The sequence below is a fragment of the Mirounga angustirostris genome, unplaced genomic scaffold (genome assembly GCF_029215605.1).
Source record: "Mirounga angustirostris isolate CCGP_5_RB_7025 unplaced genomic scaffold, mMirAng1.0.hap1 SCAF_3, whole genome shotgun sequence".
In the NCBI taxonomy this organism is placed as follows: Eukaryota; Metazoa; Chordata; class Mammalia; order Carnivora; family Phocidae; genus Mirounga; species Mirounga angustirostris.
The window spans coordinates 160,399,472-160,423,995 of NW_026991711.1; the positions used below are offsets into that span (position 1 = coordinate 160,399,472).

A 24,524-nucleotide genomic window follows, 5' to 3' on the forward strand; every position below is an offset into this window, starting at 1 on the left:
TGTATTTTATGAGTGACAAGTTTTAATTGCTGAATAAATAGAATTCCAATGTAATTATGTGCCAAGACAAACACTGTTAATGTTCACGAAAAACTAGTATTTGTAGTCTCCACATGTATTTTAAAAAGTTATTTTGAAAGAGTGATACATAGAGGGGCAAAAAAAAGGTCATATAATACACAACTGCAGATTCCAGTCTGCCCACCTAACGTTAGTCTAGCTTCTCAGAGGCAATCACTATCACTGGTTTCTTGTGTATCCCAGCAGAGATAATTCTATGCATATACAAATGTTTACTTACAGAATACCTTTACACAAATGGCAGCATACTATACCCATAGTTTCCAACCCTTTGCTCATTTAATTACCTTGGAAAAATTTCTTGCCAGTACTACAATACCTCTGTCTCATTCTTGTGCTGCATAGTATTCCATTTTTATATTACCCTCTGCTGTCTACTTGTTCATTAATCTTATTTTGTATCCCTTTGTCTTACTCTGTATCTTTTGTCCGTGTGGTACAGTGAGTTGTTTTGCTGACAGAGGAAAAAAATTCCTTTGTCAATCAGGTCAAGCCCCCAAACTGTAGCCAAAGAACAACAAAGAGATGAGCTGCACCTAAGGGAGAAAGCATGGAGAATGACTGATCTGGTCACAACTGTTAATTCCAGTTCTATCACCCAGCTATGTAAGCCTTAGGACAATCACTTAAGCAATCTGGATTGATAAAATGATTTCTAAGATCCCTTTCGGCAATAAAGTTCGAAGATTTGCAACTTCCTGAGAAGTTGCAGCTAACACATACTGTTTAATATTTTATACATTCAGAACATCTCATTTGGTCTCAATTAGGTCAGCAAAAAAGATAAAAATATTTTGCATTTAAAGTAAACACTCTAACATTAAAGATTATGACCAAGGAAATCATTTGAAAACTTCCCAAAGGGTTCACTTATAGTTTTCTAGATACTATAATACTGCAACAAGAGCCATCTCAAATCTGAAAGCTAGCATCAGCCATCAACTGTCCTTGCCCTGAATTATCTCTTTGTATTTTTGCAGCAACCCTAAAAAAATACAAGCTTAAAGATGAGGAAAATAAGCTTCATAAAGATTAACTCACCTAAGATCATCCAGTTTGCTTCCCAAATAAACTGAATTAAAATGAATATTCATGGGAAGATTATAATCTCAGTTTTACTTCCAAGTTTTCTACATGACTCTGGATATATACTTTGCACTGATTCTCTCACTGGGTTTTAAAAAAAGAAACAAAACCAAGGAAGGTTTATTTAAAAGCTGACTATAAGTACTGTTGAAACTAACAGAGTTTTTGTCTTATTTTTCTTCCCAAAGGAAAAGGAATCATTGAAGAATTTCTTTGCTTAATCTAAGAAGTAACCAAAGATGAAAAAAAAAATCTAATAATTAAATCTGGCTAATGTAACAATTCCTTTTCTAACAGACCATCTTTTCACTTTTGTTGACCTGAGTAACCAGTATCTCTTCCTAAAGACACTTAGGAAGTTCAGAATAATTTTTTATATATTTTCCTTTCTTATTTATTATAATCTGCTTTTTATACCTGAAACTAATCCAACTCCAAACATAGGATATGAATGGATAAATTATTTTAACAGAAAATTATTTTCTCCATAATTAAAATGCACCAACTTGATGCACTCAGATTACTTTAGATGAGCACATTTGTGTTCAGCAAATATATCTGGTCTTTCTTCAGTGACATTGCAATAGAATTACTAGGTGCAAAACAAAGAATGGCACAGATCCACACACAATGGCTCATTGTCTTCAATGATGACAACATTATTGGGATCTCTCCTGTATTTGTTCTTTAAAAAATAATTTTTCTAAAAAAGGGACAGGTGGAAAAGCATTTAGTGGGGAAAACTAATTGGGTTGAAGTTTAGTTGTAGGTGTAAATTAAAGCTAAAACAGATTTGAATATTTTCTGACATTGAAAAACTGAAAAAAGAGGCAGGCCTGACTTATGTTGAGTGCCAAGAAAAACCAGGATCAGATTAAACATGTTTTGGATGAATCACAAAACTAATAATCCAAATTACTATCATCTGGTCCAACTGTTCTCAATCCTGATTATACATCAGAACAACCTATGAGGTTTACCAAATATATTGTACCAAACCCCAAACATACTAAATCAAAATCTACAAAGTTGGGGCCTAGACATGTGTTTTAAAAAGCTCAAAACAGGGGGGGGGGGGCGCCTGGGTGGCTCAGTTGGTTAAGCGACTGCCTTCGGCTCAGGTCATGATCCTGGAGTCCCTGGATCGAGCCTGCTTCTCCCTCTGACCCTCCCCACTCTCATGTGCTCTCTCTCTCTCTCATTCTCTCTGTCTCAAATAAATAGATAAAATCTTAAAAAAAAAAAGCTCAAAAGGGGGTGCCTGGGTGGCTCAGTCGGTTAGGTGTCTGACTTCGGCTCAGGTCATGATCCCAGGGTCCTGGGATGGAGCCCCATGTCAGGCTCTCTGCTCAGCGGGGAGCCTGCTTCTCCCTCTGCCTGCCGCTCCCCCTGCTTGTGCTCGCTCTCTCTCCATCAAATAAATGAATAAAATCTTTAAAAATAAAAAGCTCAAAAGATAAATGTAGTAGATATTGTTGGTTGCTCACCATTTTTCCTAATCTGAATCCTGATTTTAAAAAATTATCCATGCTGTCCCCATATATACCCCATGTGCCTCAGAGGAAGAGGATTCTAAACTCCAGGAGACCCAACTGGCCTAAGGGTTATTCCATACCCTCTCCCAGTGACTGCCTCAGGGATGGACAGGTCTAAACTACTTTAAATCAATGAGACCCAAGGATTTGGTGGCAAATCCTGGGAAAGCTTTTGCATATTAAGAGAAGGCCCTTGGAATCCAGCCTGACTCCTCCACTGCATGTAAATGAAGATGCACATGGCTCAAACTGCTATTGGCAATCATCCCATGACCACGAGGGTAGCCAGCCTTAGGATGATGCCAATGCCGCAGTTGAAAATGGGAGAAAAAAACCCTAGAGGCTCTTGGTGACACTACTGAATCACTGGATCAGAAATACTAAAGCCCGTTCTATCAGCAGACTTCATGATAATGATTCAATACATTTTATTAAGTCCTTTTAAGTCGGATTTTTAGTTATTTGCATCTGAAAGCTAGAGTGGTCCCACCCAGTACAGCAGTCTTTCAACCATAACAATCTGTATTAAATAGAAACCATATAAACACCAATTCATATTTATTTAATCTATAAATCTGAGGTTTTCTTTCCTATTTTAACAAAGAATGAATCTTTTAAAAAATAATTTATATGTGGTTATATTTTTCCAGTATTTGAGCTGAATTGTATTTAAAAGTTTATATTCATTGCATTCACTTCATTATTTACTCAAAGTTTTTACTATAGGCTTTATCTTGAATGTGTAAGACCATTCGCCGTGCATAGAAGTCCCTGTATTCCTCTGGTAATTCAGCCAGTGTTTTTAAAGCTCTGTCCAAAATTTGTGCAGCTCTTGATGCTGCTGTAGGATCTTTGTTTCCATAGGTATCTGTTTTATCATAGCATTCAGATGGAAGGTGCTTCCAAAAGATATTCACTCCCACTCCAAACTCTTCAGAAATTACGTTATGGAACCATAAAGCTGGAGAAAGTTTAAGGAAAAAAAAAAGTTAAAAATAAAACCTAGAGTAAAAAAAAACAAACCAAAATGTCAGTGAAATATCACAAATTGCATATAGCCAGTGTAAGAAATTCTTGTAACTAGATCCCTTCGTTAGCACACTCCCAGCTTTTAACAGAATCATTTTAACTTTTATGAATTGCCAACCAATTTAAAGTGTCAGTAACACAACCCTACTTTTAAAACCTTTGGAAATAGCAATTTTCCCTTTTAACTTGAAAGACATAATAAAGTTATATTTGTTTTGTAGTTCTGTAATTTGGGGCTATGTTTTCTGTTACTTGTTTACACTTCCTGAGTCATATAACCACATTAAAAGTGTTTATTTTTTATACACAGAACATTTCAATCATTTGAGGAGTATCTCTGACCTCTTCTGCCTCAGCACAGTACTTTTGTTCTCAAAGACTTCCTATTCAAGCTGCATTTGGTTTTCTAACTTGCTTAAATTTGCATTCATTGTAGCCTGCTTAGTTTTATACTTCTTTTTGTAATGCACTTATAAATGTCTTGTATTTCTTTCAGCTCCTGTACAATAAGTATATAAAACTAAAGCAAATATTTTGGTGGTAGAGAAGATGAATAAACTTTATCATATGATATAGCTAATTAATTTTTCACTTCCTCTAGAACGTTTCTTTGTTTTCAGTTGAGTCTGAATGTTTTCAAACTATAGGTGCTATAGGAATATGAAAGCAACATCACAATATAACCAAGATGAAATACTAGTCATGTAAATGGTGCACCTGGGTCGTTCAGTTGGTTAAGCGTCTGGTCTGCCTTCAGCTCAAGTCATGATCTCAGGGTCCTGGGATGGAGCCCTGAGTGGGACTCCCTGCTCAGTGGGGAGTCTGCTTCTCCCTCCCCCTCTGCTCCTCCCCCACCCCTGCTACTACTCTCTCTCAAATAAATAAAATCTTAAAAAAAAAATACTAGTCACATCAAAAAATGTTTAATCTTGTGAATGGGAGAAAGTAAGATTTACAAGATGCTAAATTTTAGAAACAAACTCATTCTAAGGGTGCTCTAGGAAAAACAAAAGCTTAAAATATTTTGATTTGCAAAACTAGTTTCAAACATGGATTTAATCTTAACTACTCTTTCTTTCAGAATCTTTTTCCTTATTCAATATAACAGGAAAAAAGCTAACCATTCTGTTAAATTTAAATGCAAAGATGGGGGTTTTGCTTTTATTTCAAGATATATGCAAATGTTAAGTATTTCTGGCTCGCTTTTTTTTCCTTAAGTTGTATACAGAATAAGAGAAAACTGCATAGCTCTTAACCAGTCTCTAAAGATACAAAACCAAAAAATTTAAATAATAGCAATGGATTTAAACACTAGTGTGCTGGTTGTTTACAAAGAACATAAGAAGTTAATGTATCAAATTTTTACAGATAATCAATTATGTTAAGGACATTGTATCAGGCCCCTTGGGGAATACAAAGATTGCCAAAACATGGTTCCTTATCCTCAAGCAATTTATAATGTAGCCCCAAATAAGATCATCATATTTTTATTAATACTTTTTTACTTAATTCTGTCACTGAAAAAGAGGTATTTTTTTTTTTTAAGATTTTATTTATTCATTTGAGAGACAGAGCACAAGCAGGGGGGAGAGGCCGAGGGAGAGGGAGAAGCAGACTCCCCACTGAGCTGGGAGCCCGACAGATCCCAGGACTCTGAGATCATGACCTAAGCTGGAGGCAGATGCTTAACCATCTGAGCCACCCAGGTGCCCCCAAAAAGAGGTATTAATGATTAAAAATATATTAACTTAAATATGAAAAATACAACTATACAAACAATTTGTTAATGCACTCCTTTAATCTTAATTATGATTTTTTTTTTTTAAGATTTTATGTATTTATTTATTTGAGAGAAAGAGTGAGAAACAGCATGAGAGGGGATAGGGTCAGAGGGAGAAGCAGGCTCCCTGCTGAGCAGGGAGCCCGATGCGGGACTCGATCCTGGGACTCCAGGATCATGACCTGAGCTGAAGGCAGTCGCTTAACCAACTGAGCCACCCAGGCGCCCCTTAATTATGACTTTTATAATCTTAAGGTATTCACTTCTGAATAATTACAGATGTTAATTATATCACTAATTACTAACAACTAATGCCCTTTTTATTGTACAAAGAAATTAAGTGACACTAATTCAGACCATAGAAAATAATGCACACAGGGGCGCCTGGGTGGCTCAGTCGTTAAGTGTCTGCCTTCGGCTCAGGTCATGATCTCAGAATCCTGGGATCGAGCCCCGCATCGGGCTCCCTGCTCAGTGGGAGCCTGCTTCTCCCTCTCCTACTCCCCCTGCTTGTGTTCCCTCTATAGCTGTGTCTCTCTCTGTCAAATAAATAAAAATCTTAAAAAAAAAAAATAATGCACACAAAAGACATCACAGGTGTTGAGATTATAACAATTTGATATTTAATAAAATCTCTGATCTGTTTTGGCTTTGAAATATATTTACCATTTCTTGGTAAATACTTAAGTGACATAGTTCTAAAATATGCAGTATTTTTTTTTTTTAAAGATTTACTTATTTTAGAGAGACAGGGGTGGCGGAGGGACAGAGAGAGAGGGAGAGAGTCTTAAGCAGACTCTGCGCTGAGTGCAGAGCCTGACATGGGGCTCCATCTTACAACCCTGAGATCAGGACCTGAGCCAAACAGAGTCGGATGCTTAGCCCACGGTGCCACCCAGGTGTTCCAATATGCAAATATTTTAGAAAGGATTAAAAAGAACCAGGTATAATCTTTTCCCAAAGTATCTTGTTTGATGTCATTTAATAAGAGTGTAATGTTATATAGATTGCCTCTGAAAAGCAAGATCGTTAATTTTATAAGAATTTGCTTAAGCATACTTTAAACACACATACACAGTTGTATAAAAATCAACTTGTATAGGACAGAATACATATAACAAACATACATTTGTACTAAAAAAATCATATAATGGATGAGTGACAGAGTACAGATTTTATAAACAGGAAATGAATGAGGTCTAGAAATCTTACCAGGAATGAATAATACATCTCCAGCTTTAAGGGAACATTCATACCTTCTAGCCTTGGAAAACAGTGGATATTTAGCTAAGTCTGGGTTATCTATATCCAGTACTTCTGATTTAGTACCTGAAAAGTTCCAAAAAAGGATAATATAGATTAAGCAAAGTTAGCATTTCTTTAAAGGTAATCACAAATATAAACTTGAAAATTTTTCTTTTCTGTACAATTATTTATTATATCCACACTGTAAGAACAATTACTATTCTCCTGAAACCTAAGACAATTTTCAATGATCCACCCTTTATGACTATTGACATCCATGTAATATAATTAAGAAAATCTGAAAATTTCATTGTTCATATAGCCTATCATTACATATATACATGTGGAGAACACAAATACATCATAATTAGAAAGAGGCCCTAAGATGTTTTTCTATGAAAATAAAGAGGTTTCCTAAGAAGAGTAACTGAATAGACTAGACTTTTGAAATATAAACTTAAAAAAAAAAAAGTACCTGATAAATATAAATACTGGGCATCTCGAGGACTGAATAGTACAACACGCTTTTTTCCTGTCACTTGTATTAAGAAGTTATCCATTACCTGAAGGCCAATAAGAACTTATGGATAAGCAATATCTAAAATTTAAATAAACAGAACCAATGGTATATTCCAAACAGTTAAATGTAAATCCTACCTTTAGTAAGACTCGACTCACATTTCTAAAACATTTATAGTAATATGCTAACAATGCAAACATTTGTATTGTAATTGAAACTGTGCCTTTATTAAAGATATTCCTGCAGCACTGCCTTTATTAAAGATATTCCTGAAGGACTGGCAAGCCATTAGGAAATCTGAGAACTATTTGCCCTTGCCCCACTTATTTGAGGCTCTCCTTGGTTAGTACTTCCTTATCTGTCAAGGAATGCTATATGGCCAACATTAGGCAACAGATTGAAAGCACTTAGAAAAATTAAGTGCTGGGAAAACACAAGGTACTGCTGTAATCAACCATCACTAAACTCTTTTAATATATACGGCCAACCATAATTAGTTACAGGCATCTTGATTTCCAAATTCTTTCTTTCCAAATTTTCTTAATGTACTTATTAATGGAGTAATCTTGACTACTTCTGCATACACAAGGGTACACTTTGCGGAAAATGTTAAAAGGCAGAGCTACGTAATTCTCAGCCAAGGAATTAAAATATATACTAAGCAAGATATATTCATAATTATTTACATATTGCTTCTACCTAAGCATTTTACCTTTCATTACTAACCCTTTTCTTATGTAAACCTTAACTATATAACAGGCATTCCTTTGACTTATTTTTAATGTAAGAAAAGCTGTTTGGAATTCTATTCTAAATCTAGATAGTGATACTAGTTAAAATTTAAAATAGTCACATAATACAATTAATATATTTAAGTCACCACATCATTTTTTCACCATATCATTTATGCAAAACTTTTAAAAAATATACTAAGAATTTATGTCTATCTCATTTAATTAGAGTTACGATGTTAAAATCCTCCCAAGCGGCCCTCAGCTGAATTATAACACACTTATAAAACTTAATATAGCTTGATTTAGAGCTTTTTAAAAAATTATCTTTAGAAACCTATTAGGTATTGCTTTAGCGTCCTAAATTTCTCCACCCAACACCAAACCATATACAATACTCTTAATGTGTTTAAAAGATTTATATGCATACATTTAAGCAAGTAAAATTGTAATACCATAGAGTAAATGATCAGGGACAATAAAATAAACAGGAAATGAATGAGGTCTAGAAATCTTACCAGGAATGAATAATACATCTTGGTGCTCAAAGATACAGTGGACATTTCACATTCTCAAGGGATGTATAATCTAAGACCTTCAGAAATCCCCAAATTCTTATAACTGGAAATGGCTCTCCACAAACTTCTGCCTTTCTCTTGAATAACAGTTCCATCTAGTCATGTGTATCATTTTCACATCCTCATTGTCACAACCTTAATTGCTTTTTCCACTTGTACAACTTTCCCCCTCATCTGGTGGCCGTTTTTCACATATTAAAAACCACTTCAAAAAACTTCACACACACACACACACACACACACAATATAACAAATCAAAAACACCACCACAGAGAAATGCAAATGTGAGAAACTAACTAGGCTATAGCATTAGTTAAATAATTTATTCCCGTATCACCAACTTGCAGAGCACTCTGTTTTCAAATCTCATGTTTCAGCAAATTATGTCTCCAAGATCTTTAGGGTAGTCTACAGAAAGTTGAAACTGTAAATGTTATGTCTATAAATGCTAAATATCTACTGTAGCTTCAGATTTCTCATTTATGTAGCATACATCATAGTGGGTCCAAAGTTGTAATCCTGGTGAGCTAATTCGAAAAACACTGGAAAAGAACTGCTCCTCTTTGAAAAATTTTGGAAACTTAATATCTCCTTCCAGTAAAGGAAACTGCTTTCTGATATCTGCAACATCCTGCATTGAGAGAAACATGGTAAGAATTTTAATAATGCAATATTTGTATAATGCTTGTTTTACCTCAGGCTGCCATCAGAGCCCATGATATTAAGGAGGAATGGGGTAAAACTGTTCATTGCTTTAAAATACTACTAAGTGATGACAGTCAACACATGAGCTTTCAAATGAAGAAATAATAGACTATGTAACAGACTGCAGATTCAACAATATCAGTACGGTTAAGCTTAATATGCTTCATTAATAGGTTCTTCCTATTTAGACAACAATCATACAATTGCCATCTACTCCAATAGTAAGTATTTAAAATTTAGGAGTCAACAATTTGAACATTATCAACTATGTAAAACCTATGGGTTTTACTGAAGGAAGAGACTAAAAGAAGTCAAAGAACTAAATGGGGACAGAGGGGCGCCTGGGTGGCTCAGTCGGTTGAGCATCTGCCTTCAGCTCAAGTCATGATCCCAGAGTCCTGGGATTGAGCCCCGCATCGGGCTCCCTGCTCGGCGGGAAGCCTGCTTCTCCCTCTCCCACTCCCCCTGCTTGTGTTCCCTCTCTCGTTGTGTCTCTCTCTGTCAAATAAATAAATAAAATCTTTAAAATAAATAAATAAATAAAAAATGGGGACAGAAAAAGAAAAAACAGAATCTTTATCATTTTAGGGACCATTCCTTAACAATGCAGCCATACTAATTTGACTCTGAATACATGTCAAAGCTTGTATTACTGAATTATTCAGTATTTTAATAATTATTTTAGATTATATTTTATGAGCTGAATGACCATCTGTAAAATATAGTAGAAAGGATTTTTTAATTGTGTAGAGATTAGAGTGACTTTAAACACTAAGATACTATGGTCCTACTTAAAAACTAATCAACTTTTAATAATTTTACTTCATTTTTTCTTTTAAAGATTCATTTATTTATTGTAGAGAGAGAGAGCATGTGCATGCAAGCAGGGGAGGGGCAGAGGGAGAGAGAGAAAATCCTCAAGCAGACTCCCTGCTTGAGTGCAGAGCCTGACGCGGGGCTTGATCCCAGGACCCTGATATCATAACCTGAGCCGAAATCAAGAGTGGCCACTTAGCCGACTGAGCCACCCAGGCACCCCTAATAATTTTTCTTATTCAAGGGCAGAAATCATTGAGAAAAGAATGGGAAAAAGATGAAACAGGTCATATGTCAGGCAATAAGTATAAAAACTACAGTGCCAATTTAAAATATATACATCCATTAGGTTTTAAGCCTTTGCTTTACATTCAGAATTCTTACCTTTCTAGGGTCTTCCCCAAGTGACCGTAAGTAGTACTTCTCATCCTTAAATACCCCAAAGAAAAGTAACATAAATATTCATGTAAAAATAATAGAAAATAAAGATGGAAGGAAATGAGTTGTAAAATCTAACCCAGTTGTTTTTGAAACTGTTCTGTTTTCTTACCCTTTCTACTAATGCTCTCTGGTGGCCATATGAAGAAATGTCTTTATTAGGCTGCTTGTAATAATGACTGGATCCACAAAATATTATATAAATATGAAAGGCAACACATATCTACTCTATCTAAAACACAATGCTTAATTCAGACTTTAAGTTATTTAGACTCTTAACAATAAGACTTAAAAGAATTCTCATTTATATAACACACATGATCTCAAGGTATTGTTGAGGCCAATAACAAACTTAATATAATGCAAATGTAGAATAGGAGATAAATATGATAATTAAAATTTCAGTAATACATTTTTTAAAAATCTGGAACACTGCACTTTATCAAGTTAAGCCTACCACTGGTCATATAAATTCTCAAGCCAAATCCTTTAAAATCAGCTCATGTAGGAGTTAGAAATATGTCATTTCAAAAAAAAAAAAAAAAGTCATTTTAGAGTAGTAAATTCATGTTGATACTTAAAAAAAACTGCCAATTACCCTTCACCGAGTAGCTATAAGAGAGAACTGTTTGAATTATAAAACACTACTGTTGCCTGCATTTCCTCTAAGAATTAGAGAACTGAGATACTGGATCAAGCACAAGGGCAAGCCAACTCAGGAATTCTGCCTCTTTTATACCTACACTGACCATTGTAACACAAAATTCAAAAATCCATGTTATTTACCTTAACAACGTATTATAAATCTATGACCAAAAATTTAACTCTACTCTCAGATCCAGTGTTTTTATATTTTTAAGTAATACCAGATAATTTCTATAAATTTATTATTGGCTAAATAGGTTTCAAAGTATGCTCTTCAAAATTCTAAGAGTTTTCTACCAGTTCTAATGTTTCAGGATTGGAAAAAAAATTCATGGGCAGACACAGAGGTGCACCGCTCAGAACCCCTTTAAGAAAGAATTCATTGCTAGTTGCATAGAGTGTGATTAACTTATGGCTGCCAGCCATTAATTCTTTCAGGTCTACCTCAGCCTCTCAAGGTCGTGCTCTTCTTGGGGTAGCCCCAACCAATGACTGAGCAAGACAGTAAAAGGCTTAGGCATTGCCAACACACACAGCACTCCTCTAACAGGCAGTCTTTGCTCAGGAGTTCCACAGTGAGCTGGCAGAGAGTCTGTCAGATCTAGGTCACTGTCTGATGGCTTCCCCCTACCCAATCCTTCTCTTTCCTTTCAGGGGTATTACTCCCCAGTAAACCTATTTGCACTCCTAATTCCATCTTAGCACCTGCTTCTTGAAAGACTGAAATACTTTCCATAATTTTAAGATGTAAATATACATGTATAGTCAGTTGCCCTTTGAAACTTTCCTGTCCAAGGGTAATGAGCCGCACAGATGTAAATAGCCATGAAATGTCAAGTGAAGTAAAAGAAACAGACAAGATAAAGGATTTACGTCTAAAGATTATGGAAAGTATATAAATAAGATGAATATACACTGTTAGTTCAGGTATAGTTAATGGAATCAGTTTTAGTAGACAATCTTATCATACCACAGAATCACAGACCTGCAGAGTTTGGAGGGATCCTGGTGGTAATCTGATGTGACCACTACCTGTTGAAACAACTGTGAGCAGGCAGCACTTGTCACTACCAAACTGGCCACCAGCCTGGCTGGCTCAAATGCAGACAACAGCTTTATTCAAAGCTTAAAAAGCAGTTTATTTTTAAAATGCGCTTTTGAGATAACCGTGAATTTTTAAAAAATGTATTTATATATAAGCCTCATTGCTTTATCTCAAGATATTTAAATTGAATTAAAACTGAATTATAAAAGGGCGCCTGGGTGGCTCAGTTGGTTAAGCGACTGCCTTCAGCTCAGGTCATGATCCTGGAGTCCCGGGATCGAGTCCCACATCGGGCTCCCTGCTCAGCAGGGGGTCTACTTCTCCCTCTGACCCTCTTCCCTCTCTTGCTATCTGTCTCTCATTCTCTCTCTCTCAAATAAATAAATAAAATCTTAAAACAAAAACAAAAACAAAAACAAAAACTGAATTATAATGTAAATAAGTAGAATTCTTCTGCATTTAATCCTGAACAAATGTTATAGCAAATACAACAGAAATCACATTGATAATAACAATAATAAAATATAGAAATAGTCTAACAGTCAATAAGATATGAAAATAAAGTTCTCCTTCAGCATTTGAACTGAATATCAGACCAAAGCATTTTCTTTTCTTTTTTTTTTTTTTTTTTGAGAGAGAGCGAGCACAAGCAGGGGGAGCAGCAGAGGGAGAGGGAGAAGCAGGCTCCCCACCGAGCAGGGAGCCAGATGCGGGGCTCGATCCCAGGACCCCGGGATCATGACCTGAGCTGAAGGCAGCCGTTTAACCGACTGAGCCACCCAGGCGCCCCAGACCAAAGCATTTTCAAAGAAAGTTATCATTTATCGCTAACATTTAGTAAGTAGTTTCCAAATGTCAGGCATTGTGCTAAGTACTCTACAAATTTTATTTAGTTAACTGTCACAAAAACCTTATCAAACAGGTACTGTTATTGTTCCTATTTTATAGATGAGTAGACTGAGGTACAGAAAAATTATTTGGCCAAGGTTTGAGATCTAATAAATAGCAAAACTAGATCTACTGGCACACACAACCAAACCTTAAAAACAGCTATCAGAGAAGACTACAGCTCTTGTATATCTAATATTCTTGTATAAGAAAATCCACCTAGTATATACATATTAATGCTTTCTAAAGAAAATATGTTCAAAGCAGTTACCTCTGAAATAAAGAATTCTTCATGCTTTTCTTCAGCTGCCCTCTGAACCAACTTATCAAAAGGTAAAGTTCTGAAATAAAGACAAAGAAGCCTTGGACTCAATAAGTCAACTAGTAATACCCTTATCACTATATATAGGCTTGTTGGAGTTGTATATGCTCTTCTGTTTTACAATAGCCATAATTTTATTATAATCTATTATGTGAAATTTTAAATTTTCAAAATTCATTTAGCAGTATGCTTATTTGACCTAGATTGTCTAAAATTATAATTTCAAAAATTAAAGACTTCTAAATCTATGGGACAGATGAATCCTTCTTATGTCAATACCCTCCTATTCCAAGTTACTGTTAGGAAAATGTTTCTATGGTATCTGGTTACCTCTGGATATACACAAACTTTCAAATGTGCTACTTCAAGTGTCATGGCAAAACAAGTCTTGTGACTGAGAAATGGGACAAACTACTAAGTGCTACTTTGGAAGAGATAGTAGGTAAATGATCCAGTAAGATCGAGTCTTTCACTCTCTCACTGATCTTCCTGCCTTCTGGAACTACCACAGAAAACCGAAGCCCACAACACTGCTCTCAATCTCCTTCACCACTCTGTCATTTTAAGGCTTCTGAGGAATACCTCAAGGAGAATTCAGGGAAGTGACCAAGTTTTATTCTTCTTCAACATTTCTGTTCAAATGGCTATCTCCTTCCCTTGTGGTAAACAGGGCTGAACATCACAAAAGCAGTTCGTTTCCTTTTATCTCACTATTGAGCCTGGAGGGCTACCATTTCTCTGGGTCCCATCCTGTCCCTTCACCAGTCTAGAAGCAAAAGTACTGACCCCTACATGAAGATGATAACAGTAACATCAAGACAATGAAGTCCTCAAAAGCATCTGGGTCAAAAGCCTCTCCACCCAACCCCCATTGCACTCCAGCCTCCAAACCTCTGATTAAGAGTAGTAGTCTTTTCTCTCCTTTTTTTCTTTTCGTCTTTTCACTCTTACCACCAAATATCTTTCCACTTTAAATCTGTACTGAGGAAATGGGGAGAAAGGGTTAGCAAAAACCCTTTCTCCTTCTCTATAAGATGACCTTGGGCTTACCTTTTCCTAGCAGTGCTTTCGTAGAAACCTACTGGGTAAAGATAAATGTGGAAGGTCACCTGTGATATCAGTTAACATTGTTTATTGTAAAAAATGACCCCTAATTGATGAACTATGTCTGGACTGAGAGGCTGATGAGTGGATTATAAATATTTGTTAAGAAGCAAAAGATATGGCTTCCCTGTGTGTGGTGTAACTCTTGTAATTGAGTTTGTCCCTTGGAGGAACCTAGATGCTAAATTCATGGGCCATTTCATGCCACTGGTTTCTGTGGACTATGTGGTTTCATTTAGCTAAGGTGTTTCTATACCCATCTTTATAGTCTTTCTTGTTCCCTTGCAATTAAGCTGTCACTTGGTGAACCAAAAAATGGCTCCTGGATTGGTACAAGGACTCCCACTGATACTATACTGCTAGAATGTAGTTTCCTGCCTTGTATCCTTTTGTAAAGCTAAGTGAATCTGATGCCAGATTATGGACTAATAGATCCTGTGGGCGCGAATGTCAATCTGAACTTGAGGACATTGCTGATGATTATGTATAAGAGTGAGCACTGCAAGAGAGAAGAAAGGAGTCTGCCATCTGCTCAGACCAATTTGCTACTACAGTTTCTAGCTAATTATATCAACAAATTTACTTGGCATCCTCCTATGCAATGTTTTCCATCTCTGACCTCACCATAGACCCTTCATTCCTACCAAAAGCAACTTTGAAGAGTTTGGGGAAAATATGGAAGCCTCTCAGGTACAGAGCTACCCCTGTAATTGGTGCAGTTGCCTAGGCTTATCTTTTTACTAGGGAAAACTCAGAAGTGTTTCAAGACCTTTATAAGAACAGGGCAAATAGAGTAACTCAATCCAGAGAAGCAGAACTTGGGTGCTCTCAGCAATCTTTTTCCTTAGGTAGTGGTGCCTGTCAGAGCTTCTGAGAGAGGGGGGAACAAAGTGTGAATTAGGAAGTTCCTTAGACTCAAGGTTTTCATCTATCCCATGCATGTTTTAAAAAGAAGGACATCTGCTATTTAAGTTCCATCAGTCTGGACTGGTAACAGACCAGTAAGGGAGGTAGTATCAAAGAGGGGTTAGGATCATGGGTTCTGTGGAGTCAGGCAAATTTGGATATAAATTTGGTTCCATTATTTCAAGCTATATGATCTTGGGTAAGTTACTTAATGTATTTAAGCCTCCATTTTCTCAATTGTATAATTATTGAAAACAAAACAAAAAAAACTACCTCACAGGCTTTCTAAATTAAATCTACGATGCATGGCACAGTACTTGATATATAGTAAGTGCTCAGTAAAGGACAAATGGTGGGGTTAACAACAATGATAATGTACCCTTCAGCAGCATGAAAGTGGTTACCAACATTAAGAAAAAGAAAAAATAATCTTCAGTGTCCTGTTTCCCATTTGCAAAAGCTGCTTTGCAAAATCAAGATCAGGATTAATAAAAGTATAATAAATAGTAAGAGCAGGATGATGAAAGGAATTAGATGATGTGATAGACAGAAGCAGTTAAATAAAGCTATATTAAAAGTCAGACTGATTTACTTCTTTAAATCTATGACCAGAAGAATACCAACACTATTCTTCCACCACACAATACTCCTCTCACTTATAGTACCCTGAGTCTGGAAGAACACTGATAGCCACCAAGAAGAAAGAAGTAAAAGCTAAGACCTGGAAATGTATTGCTCTTCAAATATTTAATAAGCAGAAATGCAACCTTAAACTAAAGTGATGACAATGATATATGTGTGTAGGATTTCTTCCTTTCTAGACTCTTTCTGACCTAGATGCCTCCCTTCTTTCCTACTCCCTGGTAACTGCCAAAAATGACTACGTCTATTTTTTTCTTGCACTAAGAAAATAATCTTGCAACTCTTTAGTAGCTCTCGTGAAAGGCCTGGAGAAAGCTGGGATAGGAACTATTACATAATGTATGTGATTCAAAAACAAGTTTTGAGAAGTTTATGGAACACAACAAAACAGCAAAGCAATTCAAGATGAAGTTTCAATACCCATTTGTTATGGCTTTGGACTCTCTGGAAAATAAACATCATTAACTGCCGGCTTAAAAACGTTCATCATTCCAGCACTTTCATCCACCTTTTTGATTTAATAAAAAATGAAAAGTTCTTACACTTAGAAAAACTTGTGGCAATTAAACTCAATTCACGGCCTATTAAAAACCAAAACTACAATGGTGAATATTCAAAGGATCAAAAACTGAGAAATGCTTTGGCAAGCTGCTATATGAGCTTGGAAAACTCTAATGAGAAAGGAATGGCTCTGGACATTAGAAGCTCTGTTTAACTCATCTCTAAACTCTGGAAGGAACAGTGAGAACCATCTTTCTTTAAAAATCAGTCTTTTGTGAACTACATGGTTTTTTAATAGACTGAGTTTACTGGAAACTGCACGTGCAGAATATAAATATTTGTTTTTTAACATTTTTAATGAAACATGGGAATAAATAACATATTACATCTATAAGATTACAACATTTAAAACTTTCAAGTTTGGACACTCAACAGCTTTTAACTATCTTACTTACTTTTAAGATATCCCAAAGCATAAAGTGACAACCACAAGGGAAATTAAAAGTATTTAAGGTTATTTTGTCAAAAGAGAAAATTTAGTATGATTTTTTTAAAACGATCCAAGTTGATGAAAAACTATACCAAACATAGCAACTACCTGTCCTTTATTTCTGGAGAGAGCAGAAAAAGAAAACATGGCCTTACACTTCTGTCACAGTAATTACAAATTAGAAAATCTTCTAAAAATAAGAGCATTAAAAATCAAAATAGGTTATGAAGGAAAACTTCAGAATTCATTACTCTAAATAACAATTACTAATGAGGTAGGATCAATTAATTAATGAAGCACTGAATGAGTATAGCACACCCAACGTTAGAGGTACTCTAACTCCAGTTACAGAAATCCAGTTCCTTCCATAGCTCCAGAAGGTATCAGGCATATACCTTATTTGAAAAAAATGGTCTTTGCAAATGTTTTTATATAACTGTGTAAACTCAGAATTCTTGTCTTTTAAAAGCTATTCTTTAAAAATTAGCAAGCTATTCCATGACTGTATCAAAGTAGCCAAAAGATCAAATGCCATATGGTCTTTGTATAATAATACAAAAATATTTTCAAGGCTTAAAGTAAGTTATTTGTAGTCCCAGAGTAAACCTCAGAAGAAAATACCTATATACAAAGTTCTTACTAATGAAGTCCATCTGGGCAACTGCAGCAACATGAATCTTTACTTCTTTTCTCCCTCCAACTTGGCTCAGGTAATCCACTGTCCATTTGCTTGTGCATGCCCCCAAATCAATTCCTTCCAACACTAGGGGTTTTCTCTGTAAGTGGGGAAAAATATACAACAAAAAATTAGGGAAAATGAACAATATATCTGGAGTTATATTTGGCAATAGAAGGACAAAAACAATTAAGGAATGATTCTTGATCCTAAGATGCTCAAACTCAAACCTTTGACAATTCATGCTATAAAGCAGGAAGAGCATCAATGTAATAGAACAAAATTTTAACATTAGGAAAATAAACCAAATGAAACAGGAGTACCATTACTAGCTGAGAACAAGAAATCTGAACATTATTTAAAGCATTTTCAGGGTGCCTGGGTGGCTCAGTTGGTTGAGCATCCGACTCGTGATTTCAGCTCAGGTCATGATCTCATGGATCATGGGATTGAGCCCCACATCTGGGCTCCAGCACTCAGCGGGAAGTCTGCTCAAGATTCTCTCTCTCCCGGGGTGCCTGGGTGGCTCAGTCGTTGAGTGTCTGCCTTCAGCTCGGGTCATGATCCTGGAGTCCTGGGATCGAGCCCTGCATCGGGCTCCCTGCTCGGCGGGAGGCCTGCTTCTCCCTCTCTTACTCCCCCTGCTTGTGTTCCTTCTCTCACTGTGTCTATCAAATAAATAAAATCTTTAAAAAAAAAAAAAAGATTCTCTCTCTCTCCCTTTGCCCTCCCCACCCTCACACTTGCGCTCTCTCACAAATAAATAAATCTTTAAAAAAAGGCATTTTCACAAGTGTTATTTATGACAAAAATATAAATGATTAAAATTTGTATGTTATAGTCAAATATTGTTTGTAACTTTTTATTTTGATACTATTTCAAACTTGTGGAAAAGCTGCAAGAACAAAGAACTCCCATATACCCTTTACTCTGATTCACCAACTGTTAATTTAACATTTGCCTCATTTACTTTATCATTTGTTCTCACTCTATGTTGTGTATAGAGAGGAACATATTAAAAATAATTAAATTTTTTCTTAACTACTTCAAGGTATTGCTGACATCATACTCCTTTATCTCCAAAAACTGGAGTATATTTCCTGAGAACAAAGACATTTTCTTACATAGTCACAGAATAATTATCAAAATTACATTTAACACTGATATAATACTACGACTTCACAGTCCATATCCAAATTTTGCTAACTGTCCTAATAATATCCCTTATAGTTGCTTTTTGTTTTGTTTTCCCATTTCTGAGATGCCACATTGCATTTAGTTGCCATGTCTTTTTTTTTTTTTTAAAGATTTTATTTATTTATTTATTTGAGAGAGAGAGAGAGAGAGAAACAGCATGAGAGGGGATAGGGTCAGAGGGAGAAGCAGGCTCCCCGCCGAGCCGGGAGCCCGATGTGGGACTCGACCCCGGGACTCCAGGATCATGACCTGAGCCGAAAGCAGTCGCTTAACCAACTGAGCCACCCAGGGGCCCAGTTGCCATGTCTCTTAATCTGGAACAGTTCGTCAGCCTTTTTCTTCCATGATCTCGATGTTTTTGAAAAGTACAGGCCAGTTATTTTGTAGGAAGCCTTTCAATTTCAGTTTATCTGATGTTTCTTCATGATTAGATTCAGGTTATGCATTTTTAGAAGGAATGTACCAAAGAAGCAATGTTGTGTCCTTCTCAGTGCAATGCATCAGGTAGCACATGATATTTTACCCTATTATTTGTGATGTTAATTTTGATCAACTGGTAATTCCTCTCTGAATTAAGTATTGCTATGATGAACACAAAAATTATGATTTTTAAAAACTCCATCATCTTCTACATTAGCTGGCTTTCTGATGTCAAAATGAGCTAATTTATTTATTTATCTCCATTAACTTTATTCACTTGGTTATAATCTACTGATATAATTTTGATGTTCAAATTATCTTAGATTTGGCCAGTAGGATCCAAATCAAGCTGGCTCTTGTGACTTTTTACCTGAACACTTCCTTACTTCATAGCAAAGAAAACACAATCCAGAATCCTTTTATACTCTTTCCATCCCAGCCCTACAGTCATTTCTTCAAGCAGCTCTGGTTTCTTTTAAAGGGTATGTTACTTAAAACCATGATCTGGGTGTTAGGTGTGTTCATTGCTATTGGGGTATCATTACTTCTAGGCCTTCTTAGTGGACAGGGCTAGGAAATATGCGGAAGTCTGTGTATACTTATTCCCCCTTTTCCCAAATACGCATGTGTGCGTATGCACACACACCCCCACCCCACATATGTATATACCATATCTATTTATCTCTCTCTCCAAGCATATGTATATACTATACACATACACACACACACACATGCACTTAATGAATATATCTATGAACGAACCATAATACCTCTAATACTGATACCTCAATTCTGATCTTATACCACAGACTCATTTTAATTTTTGTTTATATATTCGTAACTCCTTTCTCCTAACAATGAGAAACCTCGTTCCTATTATCCTCAATGTTTAATCAATTGAATAAATTCAAAGTAAGTACTTTCACAATTGCTAAGTCACATCACTATAAAAAGCAAGTCTATTAACTAGAGTTCAGTATTTGTTTATAGTTTTTTTTTGTCTTTAGACTGAGGATATACAATATGTACTGTGTTCAAAAGTGACTTGGGTTACTTATCTTCCTCCCCCTTACTTACTATTTTTTTATATTTTATATTTGAGTTTTGGGTTTTTTAATCATCCTCATCCTTGTTAATTTTATTATTACTATTACTTTAGAATGTAAAATATTAATGTGATCCCCAAAGTCAAAACTATACAAAAAGGTCACCCCAGCCACATTCTTTCACCTCATACTCACTCATCCCCTATAGATAACCAGTCTCATTTCTGGCTTATCATTCCTTTTTTCCACCCCCCCCCCCCCCCGCAAAGAGACCAAAAACATATATACTTCTTTATTTCCCCTTCTTTTTTTCACAAAAAGTTGTCATGTTATGTATTTTCTTTTGTAATTTGATTTTTTTTTTAATTTCAAAACATATCCTGGAAATCACTGCTATCAGTTCAGGTTATCTTCCTCATTCTTTTTTGTTGTTGTTGTTTTTTAAAGATTTTATTTATTTATTTGACAGAGAGTGAGAGAGGGAACACAAGCAGGGGCAGTGGGAGAGGGAGAAGCAGGCTTCCCGCCGAGCAGGGAGCCCGACGTGGGGCCCGATGTGGGGCTCGATCCCAGGACCCTGAGATCATGACCTGAGCCGAAGGCAGACCCTTAACAACTAAGCCACCCAGGCGCCCCTCTCATTCTTTTTTACAGCTTTGCACACCACAGTGTAAATGAGCAATTTAATCAATCACTCTCCTATGCATAGTTTTGTTTTTTTTTTATGTGTTGAACTTCATGGACTCTACACACTTTTTTTTTTTTTTAAGATTTCATTTATTTATTTGAGAGAGAGAATGAGATAGAGAGAGAGAGCATGAGACGGGGGAGGGTCAGAGGGAGAAGCAGACTCCCTGCCGAGCAGGGAGCCTGATGCGGGACTCGATCCTGGGACTCCAGGATCATGACCTGAGCCGAAGGCAGTCGCTTAACCAACTGAGCCACCCAGGCGCCCATAGTTTTTTGGTTTTTTTTTTTTAGGTTATTTGCACTAATCCTCAGAGGAAACTCCTAAAAGTGGGACTGCTGGATCATAAAGTAAACATATATACAGTTTCATTAGATATACCAAATTCCCCCCGACAAGAGTTGTACCGTTTGGCATAAAGTGTGAAAGTGCCAGTTCCTTCACAGCCTCACCAACAGTAGTATTTTTAAAAATCAGCCTTCTGATTTTTTTGCCAATGATAGATAAGAAATGGAATATCAGTTTGGCTTGAGGTTCTCTTATGAGTAAAGTTGAACACCATTTCATGTTTAGAGGTCATTTTATCTTTTTTTTTTTTTTTTTGGTCAACTGCTCACATTTTATCAGACTTTTGGCCCTTCACACCCCACCCCTTTAATTTTTAAAAGTTCTTAAATACATGGGCTTCTATGGCCCTTTTATGAAACATGTTGCCAATATTTTTTTCCCAGCTTGTATTTTATGTATTCAAATTTTAATCTTTTACTACACCTGAATTTTCAGTCATAGTTAGAAAGCCCTTCCACAGACCTACATTATAGAGAAATTTACCTATGTTTTCTTCTAGTACTGTGTAGTTTCACTTTATATTTGCGTCTCTGATCCATTTAGAGATTACTCTTGTGTATGATGTCAGATATAAATCTAATTTTATCATTTTTTAAATGACTATCCAATTGCCCCAGCACCATTTATTTAAAAGAAAATGTGGTGTGTGTATATATATATATACATATATATATACACATACATATATACAATGGAATATTATGCAGCCATCAAAAAGAATGAAATCTTGCCATTTGCAACGACATGGATGGAACTGGAGGGTATTATCCTGAGCAAAATAAGTCAATCAGAGAAAGACATGTATCATATGATGTCACTGATATGAGGAATTCTTAATCTCAGGAAACAAACTGAGGGTTGCTGGAGTGGTCGGAGGTGGGAGGGATGGGTAGCTGGGTGATAGACATTGGGGAGGGTATGTGCTATGGTGAGCACTGTGAAGTGTACAAGACTGTTGAATCACAGATCTGTACCTCTGAAGCAAATAATACATTATATGTTAAAAAAAAAGAAGAAGATAGCAGTAGGGGAAGAATGAATGGGGGGAATCAGAGGGGGAGACGAATCATGAGAGATGATGGACTCTGAGAAACAAACTGAGGGTTCTAGAGGGGAGAGGGGTGAGTGGATGGGTTAGCCTGGTGATGGGTATTAAAGAGAGCACATATTGAATGGAGCACTGGGTGTTACACGCAAACAATGCATCATGGAACACTACATCAAAAACTAATGATGTAATGTATGGTGATTAACATAACATAATAATAATAATAAAAAAGTTCCTTTGCCCCCGTGTTTCTTAATATACCGTGTTTATCACATACTAAATCTCCATATAAATGGAAATTTACTTCTGAATATATGTAGATCTCCAGACTTTTGGTTCTATTTCTCTGGTCTATCTATTCATGCACCTATATCACACTGTTAACTATTAAAACATGTTAAAAAATATAAAGCCTAGGGTGCCTGGGTGGCTCAGTTGGTTAAGCGACTGCCTTCGGCTCAGGTCATGATCCTGGAGTCCCGGGATCGAGTCCCGCATCGGGCTCCCTGCTCAGCGGGGAGTCTGCTTCTCCCTCTGACCCTCCCCCCTCTCATGCTCTCTCTCTCTCATTCTCTCTCTCAAATAAATAAATAAAATCTTTAAAAAAATATATATGAAGCCTATGCCCCCTGGTAGATTTTCTTTAGTGTTTCCAAAGAAAGATCTTGTTTTCCAATTTCATTAATTTCTAATTTTATTACATTGTGACCAGAGTGTTGTTTGCAATTTTCCAGTTTATGAAACTTAGTGATGCTTTCTCTGTGACATATTATATATCTTGCCTGGGAAGATTACATTACAAAATACCCTCTGCCATGCATCTTACAAAGCATTTCCACATACAACAGTGGATCTCCACAGTGGTGCTCTGCAAACATCTTATATTAACACATACTGAGGTGGGGGTGGGGAGTGCAACAACAAACCAACCAGCACTAGACCCACAAATAAATGAAGGCTTAGATCCTCTCTGTAGGTTGCTAATTCCCAAAAGAAAAAACTTCATTCCTGCTTCTTTAATACTGAGAACCGTAGCTCTATGACCACTTCGTAAATATCAAGTGAAATTGCGGGGAGAGAGGAGTTCAACCATAAGCATACTAACTATAACCTTGTCCGTTATTTTTTTCTTTAAATATCTGCTGGGCTCTTAGTTTCTCTGAAGTATGGGTTCCCTTACAAAGCACTGCAAGTAAAAATACTTCTAATATTTTCCTCTTGAGTTTTTCTCTTAAAGAACTAAGGTTCGAATTACACATATAAGAGCTTCCAACGTCTGAATTAGAACCCAGGTTAGTTAGAATCCAAGACCGGTGGAAGTTTCCTGAGGGCTTCCCATCGCTTCCCCTTTGGCTCAGTGCAGTGAAAAACTGCTCTTCTGAATCAAGTAACTCGAGTAGACGAACAGGCACCTTTTGCGCCACCAGCGGGCGGTGAAACCTCCTCTAAACTTTAGGAAACCCGATGCAAGATGGGGTGGCAGTGGGAAATCTCCCTTCGTTGCCACAGTAACGGAAGGAGACAGCGTAAGAGAGTCCCAGAAAGGCCACTCTTCGCAGCGAGCAGTGCTCACTCGGCAAGCCGCTTCTCGCACTCAGCTCTCCGCTATCATCCTGCTCCCCAGAAACGTGGAGCTGTTCCCTCTGGAAAACTTAACAGATGATCCATTCGACATCCCCCATGCGCCCTCTCCCCTAGCCACAGAGCCAGCCAACCAACCATCTTCAGCCGCCCGCTGCCTCCTCCGCATAACCTGGGTCTCGAGAAACCAGTTCGGAGCCGCGCAAGTGGTAGGGAGGCCCTCACCTGCGGGTAGAGGTGCTGCATGAACTGTTCCTGCGAAACGCCCTCAAGCCGAGGTACCGGTAGACTCTGCCAGGCCATGGTCGCTCACGCCCGCCCTCTTCCAAGTCCTGGAAACCGTGGCCTGACACGTCCCTCAGCGTGCCATCCGCCCGGAAACACCAGCCGGAGAGAAAAGGTCCGCGGGACCGACGGACTCGCAAGCGCGGCC

The 24,524-nt window shown here is 36.8% G+C and overlaps 1 protein-coding gene across 1 annotated transcript; it reads right to left on the reverse strand.

Moving 5' to 3' along the window:
* Positions 1–3,243: 3,243 nt before the first annotated feature.
* TYW5 (tRNA-yW synthesizing protein 5) lies at positions 3,244–24,455 on the reverse strand. The gene is made up of 8 exons (XM_045868277.3): positions 24,317–24,455; positions 17,709–17,863; positions 13,394–13,463; positions 10,491–10,535; positions 9,079–9,216; positions 7,232–7,319; positions 6,724–6,840; positions 3,244–3,663 (listed from the first exon to the last, which is right to left on the reverse strand). The coding sequence occupies exons 1-8, from the start codon at positions 24,392–24,394 to the stop codon at positions 3,407–3,409; spliced, it is 948 nt and encodes a 315-aa protein (XP_045724233.1). The 5' UTR covers positions 24,395–24,455; the 3' UTR covers positions 3,244–3,406.
* Positions 24,456–24,524: the final 69 nt, after the last annotated feature.